Source organism: Amphiura filiformis, chromosome 2, assembly GCF_039555335.1.
Source record: "Amphiura filiformis chromosome 2, Afil_fr2py, whole genome shotgun sequence".
NCBI classification, from domain to species: domain Eukaryota; kingdom Metazoa; phylum Echinodermata; class Ophiuroidea; order Amphilepidida; family Amphiuridae; genus Amphiura; species Amphiura filiformis.
The window spans coordinates 29396903-29408577 of NC_092629.1; the positions used below are offsets into that span (position 1 = coordinate 29396903).

Sequence of the window (11675 nt, forward strand, 5' to 3'; positions counted from 1 at the left end):
ATAGTAATGAGAAAAATAGTATCTATTATGTGATACCAAAACCTCATCAACAATGAAAAAATCGGGGATGATGCTGTCGATCGGGTTACGGACCTTTAATCATTGTTGTAACCTACTCTACAAAAAAATCAACCAGGCGAATATAACATTCGCGCTGACAACAAGAGCTACCAATCACAGAAGCGCGACGGCATCGCGTAAGCGTGTGCGTTGGCATAACCCGTAGCTTATACACGCACCCGCGCGCAGAAGTCATTATTGCGCGTCATTGTGGGTTATTGTGAGTTATTAAAGACCTCGCAATTAGTGCGCGGTCAGGTAATCAATTTCTTTTGATTGGATTACAGGCTTCGCGTATATTAATGAGGTTATGAATGACTAATATATTTATTTGATTTGATGTGTTTGGCATAAAATAAATCAGCTTCGCCTCGTTGTTTTATATAAATTATATTATAATATGTTATATGAGACGATAGATGCACGACAGCGGCTAAAAACAATACGTTTATTCTCTAATTCAAACAATACAAAATATCAAACACAAAGTATCTTGAAATAAATGAGAGATATAGCGACGAATTTGACCTGCTATGTGACGATATTAAATACATGTATTTCAATAAATGATTGATGAAATTTATTCTTGTGTGATGACAACTTTGTATGATTGATATTTTTTTTGGGATAATTTGAAATGTCTTTTTTGATCGAAGTGTGGCATTAACTGGAAAACATTATAGGTATACATACTCAAGAATAACATCTGTGATTTTCTATCAAGCCAAAAGAAATTATCTGCACATGTAATGATTCTTAGATTGTATATTTAGAATTATACTGAAAACTGGCATTTACCTGGCATGACTGATTTGCATGATTAACCAGCCTGACCATATTTTAACTGAACAGAGTGAAATTAATATGAACTAGAAGGTTGACTTATAAACTGCTTTTAGAATTTTAATAGTTTAAATGGTCAAGGTCATTATTAACCCGTACGCGACTGCCTTATATCATTTGGTCTGCTAATATGCAATTCAGAATTAATGTACTATAAACAAAACAATACTAATAAACCTCATCTAGCTGCAAATGTCATATCTCAACACTGGAACTCGGTGCAAGTACCTTAATTTGCTTCTTAGACCAGTCAGATTATCAAACCACCCACCACTAATGTGGCTTAATCCATTATTTCTCATAATTTGACCCGCCTCTTTTGGACTTGACGTAGGAACCTAATTCGACATTGGGACTTGCATTTTTGCATCTTTGAGGCGGTCTCTTTGAAACTTTATGGGGTAACTCAATATTTTTTACTCCCCATGTACATAATTCCCATACATTTTTGTATACATATATGTGGCATGATGTGTTGCATTATGTTGTTGACCTGTAATAAAGTAATTGAAAAACAAATGTCGCACATCAAAACAGCCGCCACGGACAAAAAGTAACTTTGGGTCATTTTCCTTCAAACCTTCAGTATTGAAGCAAGTTCCTGGGATTTTTTTTGGGGGGGGGGGGTGGCAAAATGCTCACTAAATATTATGTTAATATAAGATACACCCCGGAGAATCCTATGGAAGATCCCCTGACTGGTATAGGATTTGTTTTATTTCACCAACTGCAATTCCGTAAGTGTTTTGTACATACACATTTGTAGGCCACGGGTTAACGATAATTATTGTCCATCACTTGCAATTGACTTCCGCGCCTGTATTTAAAGAGTTTGTCTCCAAAAAGGCGATACATCCTATAGCTATCTTGTGTCATATCTTTCTGGTATATTTAAACATTTTAAAATTTAAATGCCATTTAATAATTGGAATGGATATGTTTGTAACTCTAGCTTATTTTCTAACAATTATTTCAACATCATTTTCCCCCTAAATATTCTCCAATACAAAGTTTTAAAATGGCTGCCATTGCTCCATTTACAACCAAAAAAAAAAAAAAGAAATTCTTTTATATGTATTATTTACCTCTTCGCTAACCCTTCGTTAACTATTGTAGTGTTCCAATGTTATTAGATTGGCAAGGTTTCTGCTACTCTTATATCTTCAGTTGCTGAGAGGCCCGGGGGGATCACTCACATAAATGGTCTGTACGCATGCGTGACCAAAAAAACAAAGAAAAGGGGGTGTTTTTTTTCAAGCAAGGCAAGTTACGCAAGTGACGCATTTAGGGTCTAAAAAACACTGATTTGTAAGAATAAGGGTAGTTTTCTGAAGCTGAACAACTTGTTTAGGGTACCTTTTCACATTTCTGGTAAATTACGAGTCCAAAAAGGGTCCATTTTTTTTTTCATTTTTACTAGCCAAAAACTCATTTGGGGGTAAATTTTATATTAAATTACCTTATTAAAGGCCTAAATTTGCTGGTAGGGTAAAACTCATTTAGGGGGTGTTTAAAGAAAATTTGGTCACGCATGCGTACACTATCATACTTGAGTGCCCCCCCCGGGCTGAGAGGTTCCGCATTTTGAACCAAACTCTTCATATATAGAGAGTAGTCAAACATGTGTATGTGAGAGCACTATATGCAATAATATTGTGCGAGGAAAACACTAGATTAATCCAAACAAAGCCTCCTTTCGCCCTAAATATTCGGGGTTTCTAGTATCAATATTCCCATGTTGATAGATGAATATTTCCCAGTGTTGTCAACACAAATAGCTGGATGCACTGGGCCCTTAATGAAGGGAGGAGACTTGTCCAGCCTGACCTTTCTGCACAATACCTTTTTTAAATTTTGGCATCGTTTTTGTACTTGCAGCTTCGAGCGCAACCTATTTTGAGAAGAACTTGATGCGGCATTTGTTAGACGATTACGGTGATCAAGCAGTTCGGCCTGTGAATAATACCTCCGATGCAATCAACGTAAATGCTCGCCTACTGATTTCGCAGATTATTGAGTTTGTAAGTATACATGATTACTTCAAGTAAAATAGACACAACCAGACTCGTGTTGCCGCCGCCCTCTACGATACACCGCTGTCCAGCTACTTCATTGGTACTCTAGAGTACCCGTGTGGGCACTCTAAATGTGTGGGTATAGTACACCCGGTTTGGATTTTAAAGACTTTAGGATAAAATATTATCAAAATGATACCCACTGTGACATATTTCTTGATAATACTCCGACAACTGACCTGTGATACGACAATGCATTGAAGCACATTAAATTTTAAGTGGTCTCCACTCCTGTCCAAATATCTCTTAGTTATTTTGTCTACCACTATACGGTAAGTGATTCTTGATAGTAAGCATAGATTGTAATAATTACTTTTATATTAGCATTGTGGTATGTTTTAAGTAGAATATTGGATGTAAACGGATGTCATAATAACACAAATATGATGCGTTATTAATTTTGTATTTAATTTCCAGGATGAACCTTTACAGCAATTAATCTTTCATGGATGGCTTAAACTGGTAAGTGACTTGTACAATATAAGTTATTCCTAAAAATTCTATAATTCCTATTCAAATCTAATGCCATGCCAATGAACATCTGCAACATATGGCACTTGGTGTCATAGAAGAACGGCAATACCTTGCTCAGATCATGTTGACGCGAGCGCCTTGTTAATGAGCGACATTCGCGGAGCTTTGTGTTCCCTTCAAGCGGGCCGATCTGCGCCGATCAACGTAATCAGGCAATCAGATTATCAGAGTATGTTATGATTGTCAGACGATTGAATCAGCCAATCAGAAACCCACTTCCGTGTTTTCGCTGTGTACCTGCTCACAATGTAAGCAACTGCCGTTCTTTTCTGACACAAACTGTAACTTGTAACTGTTAACCGGAAGTGTTTCCTTCGCCGTAAACGCTAAAAACGCCAACGCCAAACGGCTTCATTGTCCGAACATCATTTGCGCTCATTTTAGCAAACAAAATAACGCCCAAGACAGATAACTCAAGAGAGGGAATGTACGCATTGAACTATATTTTAACCCCCTGAGCACTACCTGCCACTCTAATATTGTCTCTGATTGGTCAATTACATGATATCTTCACTTTAATCACCAATCAGAATGGAGCTTTGAAAATAATTCATCCCATTTGTTTTGTGTGGTGAAATTTATTCTAACAATGTTGCTGATTGGTCCAATTGATAATGAAAACTGCTTTTTGACCAATAGGCAGGTAGTTCTCATGGGATTAAGCAAATAAATAAATAAATAAATAAATAAATAACTAAATAACTAAATAACTAAATAACTAAATAACTAAAAAACTAAATAACTAAATAACTAACTAAATAAATAAATAAATAAATAAATAAATAAATTAATTAATTAATAACGTTCAAGACATCCAACTTCAAGAGGGAAAAGATAGGCTTTAAACGATATTTTAAAATGATGTTATGATAGTGTTTCCTAAAATTGTCCGAAGGAAAAAAAGGGAAATCGGGCAAATAACACAAACTAATTTTCAGTAAAACTTGGCTAAGGTGTATTTAGCTTTTGCTTAAAAATGTGTTATATTGGATACATTTTCAGGTGTGGAATGATGTTTACCTCCAATGGGAACCAAAACAATGGGGAAATATAACAGATGTGTCGGTGTTTACCAACAAAATATGGAAGCCAGATATAACATTTTACGAAAAGTAAGTTACCGCCAGGTTAACACATTACCGTGTTTTATAAGTCATACTCGTTTTAATGTTCTGCAGTACGAACTGATTGAGAAACATTCCTGCCGTATAGCTTACACGTTATCCTATGGTACCAAGATAGTGAATATACAACTTACAGACCCATTATTAGTCCCTTAAGGGGAGGGGTAAACCATTTTTTTTTCATTTTACATTCTATTTTGGTCCCCTTATGGTTAATGCGTACTTTTGCTCACGATGATTAAACTTTATTTGGTATCACCCTTCAAAGGAAAGTGTATAGAAAATTATTATATACATTATTTTGTCCTATAGCCCCTGAATGAAATGTATTTATTTATGTTTGTACTCACTCAGGTAGCATTGTGTGTGAATTTTACATCCGAACTAAGTGCTACTCTTTTTATGGGCATTTTAGTGTCTAAAATGGCCCAAAATGAGGGTTTTTCAATATTGCCGTCCATTTCTAATCGTCACCCCCATAGACTTTACATGTAAAATAAAAAGGCTCATAAAAAATTAATAGCATCTAGTTCGGATGTAAAATTCACACAAAATGCTTTTTGAGTGATTACAAAGATAATTAAATACTTTTATGCGGGGGCTATGTGGAATTTGTTTAATGTATTCCTTGTACAATGACATTTCACAATAAAATGTGACCGTCAATCTCACACCGCTCGTAAAGTCGGCAAATTTTATTCATAGTTACAGTGCAAAATATGCATAGAGGTTGTATTCATATGTCCCTAATGTTTGCCCTATTAAATGTTTCTCATTTTAGTCCAGTCAAACACCAATCTTTAATCCTATTGTTGAAGAGGATAATAAGCTTATGTATAGAATTAGTAAAAAGCTTAAGTCTTTGTTTGCTTTGGCTAAATCCTGTGCAAGTGGTGGGTTAACCAACAATTTACAATGAGAGGACTCCCCTGCACCTCCTTGAGCTGGGGATGATTTGAAGTGACCGCCAATTATGACCATTTGATATTTAATACCAGCAATGTGGAAAAAGAGAAATAATGTAGTGCCAAAATAATGTACCCTTTTACTGAAGGAGCAAAGTTAAACAAGTTATAACTCCGCTTCTGGATGTCGTTTGAAGTCAAATGATATATCATTGTAAAGCTTATGATATATATTTTCTAAACACGGAAGAAAACAAATTTGACCAGGGGCCGACTTTACGAGCGTTTCGACCTGGACGGTCACAAATGTCCATTGGAAGGTGGGTGATGGAACTAGTGGCGACTTTTTAAATTGGCTGTGTTTATATATGTGTAATGTACGACATGTTAAATTACATGCAAAATCAAATTCGCGTAATGATCACCAGATGACTCAGGGGGGCCGGCCAAGATTGGCTCAATTTTGACGTTGTCATTGGTTTTACACGTAAACACAAAAATGTCTCAAATTATTCCAAAACTGTACGTATGTTATTAAGCACTATTTTATCAGTCTAAATCCGTTGAGGTTCGCTAGTGAACCTCATTGTAAGTACTGTTTTTTTAAATTTTTTTGTATGAATAACGCACGATATGTAACGATATATACTGAAAATTTCCCCTACGTGTATCAGCGAGTTGTAGTGGTTACGGATCTCGCCCCCCACGCAAAGGGTCCCGAGATCGATTCCCATCCCCGGCGATGATTAAAAATTTTTCTTCTTCTCTTTTCTTTGAATTTAAAATTATTTATTTTCATGTGAAAATGTATATATTGCACTGGGAAATATATTTTGTGCATTTTTTTTTTTAATGGGCCACCCGGCCAATAGAGCTAAAAACGGATCTTGGCTCTGAGAAAAAATAATTGCGTCCATCTTGCAGGCAGTGTTGCCGTCATATTGTCTGTTTTGTTTACGCTTTTGGCTGTTGCCACATTGAATAATGTAGTCCACCGTCGTCTGAGATGACTGAATATATAGGATACAGCGCTACCACACGATCGTTGGTTAAGTATGTGGCCTCATACCATGCATACCTACGTAAAACCGTACGTATTAACGTACGTAAAACATACGGTCTACGTCGGCGTTTGGAAAATCGCAATCTCTCTAATGTAACTCATGAAACTCAACGACATTATTTGTACTGATCTCTAATTTGATTCATATTAATTAATTAATTTACTAACATATCTATTTCAGTGTTGATGAGAAATGGGAAAGTATAAAGGATATTGAAGCTAGTCTGACATCGGATGGAACCATCACCTGGTTTACACCCACAATCCTCCAAGTTTTCTGTAAGGTCAAAGTTCGTTACTTTCCTTTTGACTACCAACGGTGCACCATTACCATGGGTTCCTGGCGCCACGATAAATCCCGATTAGACATGGTGGCTTTAGATGATGATGATGCTAATCAAAATGTATATGATGATAACGGTGTATGGACTTTGCATAAAACGGAAATGTTTACTAAAGAAGAGAATTTTGTATGCTGTGAACATCCATATACCTTGCTTATCGTGGAAATAACTATGAAGAGAAATCCGGGGTTTTATATTTACAATATAATTGCACCGTGTATGTTGCTATCAATAATGACTGTCTTTGTGTTTAGAGTGCCTCCCGAATCTGGAGAAAAAATATCGTTGGGAATGACAAATGTCTTGGCATTAGTTCTTTATCAGCAGTTGATTGCAGCAAATATGCCGCCACTTGGTGACGATATGCCTGTTATAGGTCAGTAGCAAGTTGGGCGTAGGTTATTCATAAGATCTTGTTGTAGTTAACCGGGGGTTTAGTGCAAATATGGGTATGGGGACCTGCGATAGATTTGGGATTCAATTTCAGGCTTTTTGGTATAATTTTGGGTCGCATTTTTTTTCTCAAAATCCCCCCTTAAAATCTGGAAAAAGTGCAGAAGTTCTTCATTTTGATTTGAGCAAAATATGCATCAAAAATAAATAAGTGGACAGTGCCTTAAAAACATAAACAATCGGAGTTAATAGGGTTAATTTCTTGAAAAATAAATGAACTCTGACTAATAGCCTCTAATTAATTATGCAGATTAAAAGTAGCAAAATGCTATTAAACGTACAAGTAAAATAGAAGTATATTATATTATACTTCTATCTTACTTCTACTTACTACATATGTACCAAGTCTCAGCTTGATAGTCCTTATAGTTACTTAGCAAATTAACTTAAAAGTTTTCATAAAAAGTGTAAGTGCATGATATAGTAAGTTGTCGGAAAATTTCAAAAATGATTCAAATTTGAATAGGTATGTCAGTTGTAAAGATATCGGCTAAACTATTAACTATGTACTTGTTTGCATGTTAACGTTTAATTGAATAAAGTAAGTCTCCAAAACTCTCCATTAAGTAAGCATAATGTGTCCAATCAACCAGTTTGATGCGACTTGAAGTAAACTGTTTAATATATATCATATCTTCAACGACAATCTCGGGTTTACTCCAAGTTATAGCTAACAGATGTGATTTTCCCGTATGTAAATACTAATTGACAGTTGCAAACACGCTTTAAAATATCACAACATTCGTTGCAACCACTTTTTATGATACACCCTGTATAAATATAAAGTCATAATCCTGTGACAACCAAATTTTTTGTTATAGACTGTTTCATCTAACTGTCACATATTCAAGCAAAGTGTCGGATACGTGCCGTAAAGATCATAGTGCCTATAAATATATAGGTCCTAACGCCGTGTCCGACAAAGGTCCTTAAACATGGCAAAAATTTAAAGTTAGCATGTTAAAAACATTTAAATCCAGCGATGCTGAAGTCTTCGTCTGTGCTGGGGCACCTATAATATAAAGTAGAAATACTTGGAGACTCGTTTTCTTTGTTTTAGTCTTTTTTCATTTTCAACAACTTGACCATGTTGATTGTAAATACGAATTTAGTCACATATCTGATATCAAACAAGATATGACCTGCTACCACAAAACTAGCATCAAGGCGCTAGTTAGTAGTTTCGAGACACTCTGACTGCTGCGTTGGTGTTCTTTATTGTATATCTGTATGTCCTTTGTGAATGGGGACCAATGGGATGGACCATTCTCGAAGGACATACTACGGGCTTGTACTGGTGCGCGGCAAACAAAGAATATCAATTCAGTCAGCCAGGATGTCTTGAAACTACCAACTTGCGACTTTACGCTCATTTCGTGTCACATATGTATTTCATTTGTTTTTTTTTTTAATTCCATAGTCTTTTTTTATTTTCTAAAATCCACAGAAGTCTACTTCCTCGCAATGATTGTAATGGGTTGTATATCCGTCATGACAACTGTGGTTATACTACGTGTCTATCATTATCCCGCCACAAAACCAATCCCTACTTGGCTTTACCACTTCATAGGTCAAAGGTCAAAAAGGAATAAAGGCAAAATACAAGATATTCTTACCTCTACAAAGGGCGCCAGTTTATGGGCTGTTGCCAATCAACCAGAAGAAGAAAAACTTTCTTCGAGAAATGAAAACACTCGAGATGATAACGTGGTGGGTGATGACCAAACGGTTGCAGAGTGGAGACGTGTAGCGTTTTTATTGGACAAATTGGTCTTTGTTGTTTTAAGTTTGTCTCTGGTTGTTGTCTTTCTTTACGTTCTTGTTGAATATTTGTTGTATTTGCAAACGTTGGACAAGTAACCAAACATCTTCAGAATTATTATTAACTTATTACCAAGCGGAAACTTGTAGCTCCATCAAGGCTGATCTTGATCAATTCACCAAATGGTCTGAAAATAATTTGTCCAAATTAAGGAAAGGGTTGAGTATTTTGGGGCCATTTTGAATAACTTTGTTTTTTAAACTTCACCAAATATCAACCGATTATGTCTTATTATAATGTTATCAACAAAATATCGTATATATAGTATGCTGTCGTATATATAATATGCTGTAGCCCGTGATGCCTAAAAAATGTTTTAAAAAGACAATAGTCTTAGGCCTCAGTCTTATTGGCTAAACACGGGAATTCACGAAATGATCCATGGGTATCGTACCTGCCATCCGGTACGTAATAGAAATATTAATATGTTTTCATGGTTTTGAAGGTAATAATCTACTAGGTCCTATTCCAAAATTGCCCAAACCGTCGTCTTATTTGAGTTGAAACATGATATTTAGATTTAATAGTAATTTGTATTCATATTTTGAAAATAATTTTATGTTTGTACGATTAGTTAAGTTTGCAAATAGCTAGTATATTTTTTTTTTCTTAGAAGATAATATGGAGCATGTTGATATTTATCTTAGCTTCACCAATGATTGATGTATACGAACGTAGGTTCGTGCATAGAAAGCTGCCATGTACAATCTGAGGACAGTGACGTCATATCATATCATCGAACAAAAGTCTTGATATAAATACGCTGTTTTATTTATAGGGGGTTGTTTTGTTTTGTTTTTCGTTTTTTATTTATTTGTTGTGGGTTTGGATTTTGTTATTATTATAATGACGTAATGCTTTAAGAACGCACCGCCGGATATTAAAGCATTTCTTACTTTTAAAAAAGGGTATGTATGAATAAATTGATGAATACATTTGGCTATCATTGCAGTTGCAGTATCGGATTTTGTTTTGGTTTTTGTTTTGTTTTTCTTTTTGCTATTAATTATACATGAGGAAAAGTAACATCATTTTTAAAGATCCCCTCAGTGGGGGTATCATTTTCTGCTTCAAATGACCCGATCATTAGCTCTGTCTTATTTACAAAAGTAAATTTGCGTTGTCGCCACTTTCCTGTATTGCGCTGGCGTAGGAGTTAAAATGGGCAAGGGCCTGGTATCATTGGTTACAAAGGACCCGTAGATGTCTTTTGTACAAAATAGAACAAGCTGCCCTCCTTCTTCAACTGTCTTTGTTTTGAAACAGGATTCTTGTTACATAGAGACTGCGCAGCTGTGTCCAAACTGACCTTTTGACCGAGTTTGTTGTTTTTAGAAACATTAGAAACATTTAATCACTACGCATTTTATGTAACAACGAAATTCGGTTAGTGAATATGGGTAGCGACATGTCTACCATATGTACCGACATGTTCACTTTAAATCACTCAATATCAGCTCATACGAATACCACAAGTGTCTTCAATGATGTCAGACACGATATGAACTGTAAGGTATTCAGTCGTCACTACATTTTCACTGGAATCCCGTTTCTAAGATTCAAGACCTGAATTATCTGTTTATCATGTTCGAGGCAATAGATGAGACTGTGTTTTTACGAAGCGTTTCTTTAACATCATATCATACGAGTATTACTGAGTGTCATTGTTTTAAAAACAGATAACAAAAGCCCTTATACTTACTTATGTCATACATATAGAAAATAATTATTGGCAATCTTACACACTGTATAAAAATAAATATGTTTTTCACAAAGATCGAATATGTTGCAATACATCAAAGTGTTTGGATAACAAAGTATCAAAGATATAAATCAAATAGGAATAATCAATTAATCAATACTCAATGAACAAGGAAGCGATATTAATGAAGAAATGTGTTATATAAGAAGGGGTTCATAAAAACTCCAGGGAGCTATATACAGTCAGTCGTTTCAAATATTGAATATTCGTTTTGGTTTTGGTCACGTGGTTTCCTATTATCCTGCTTAAGCTCATGACGGACGTCATTATCGATATCTTTGTTTGTACCCTTTTTGAGATACTTTTAAAAAATTCGGCACATTGTAAAATTGCACAAAATAATAGTGCCATAATGGTGCACCAAATGAATTCAATTGAGCCTTCAGTTTTTCATGTCTCAGGGGGCACATTCTCCCTCAGACATCTTCTACGTATGCTTACACAAGTTGTTTGTCTCGTTTCTGCTTCGGACACTTAATATTTAAGGCAATAAATTATACAATTAATAATAATAATTAATAATTCGGCGAAATCTACTGGAAACAACAATAGTACAAAATGGTCAACCAAATAGTATCAATTGGGTCTTCGTGTTGCAAAGGTTTCTCACTTCTGATGAAGCACATCGCCCCTGTATGAGGGGTGTGTAGCCTGTGGAGATGTAGCAGGGGCTATTTAAGAAGAAAAAAG

General features: G+C 35.4%; 1 protein-coding gene across 1 annotated transcript; it reads left to right on the forward strand.

Annotated features, from left to right (window-relative positions):
• The first annotated feature begins 2781 nt into the window (after nucleotides 1–2781).
• LOC140135840 (neuronal acetylcholine receptor subunit alpha-3-like) lies at nucleotides 2782–10124 on the forward strand. The gene is made up of 5 exons (XM_072157482.1): nucleotides 2782–2924; nucleotides 3396–3440; nucleotides 4515–4624; nucleotides 6786–7324; nucleotides 8849–10124. Exons 1-5 carry the CDS (start codon nucleotides 2814–2816, stop codon nucleotides 9259–9261), a joined length of 1218 nt encoding a protein of 405 aa, XP_072013583.1. The 5' UTR covers nucleotides 2782–2813; the 3' UTR covers nucleotides 9262–10124.
• Nucleotides 10125–11675: the final 1551 nt, after the last annotated feature.

Excerpts from the sequence above, each read along its gene's own strand:
- LOC140135840 (XM_072157482.1), top strand. The coding sequence starts at position 2,814 with ATGCGGCATTTGTTAGACGATTACGGTGATCAAGCAGTTCGGCCTGTG. Across the intron at positions 2,925-3,395 it reads TTTCGCAGATTATTGAGTTT|GATGAACCTTTACAGCAATT; the intron begins GTAAGTATACAT and ends TTTAATTTCCAG. Across the intron at positions 4,625-6,785 it reads GATATAACATTTTACGAAAA|TGTTGATGAGAAATGGGAAA; the intron begins GTAAGTTACCGC and ends TATCTATTTCAG.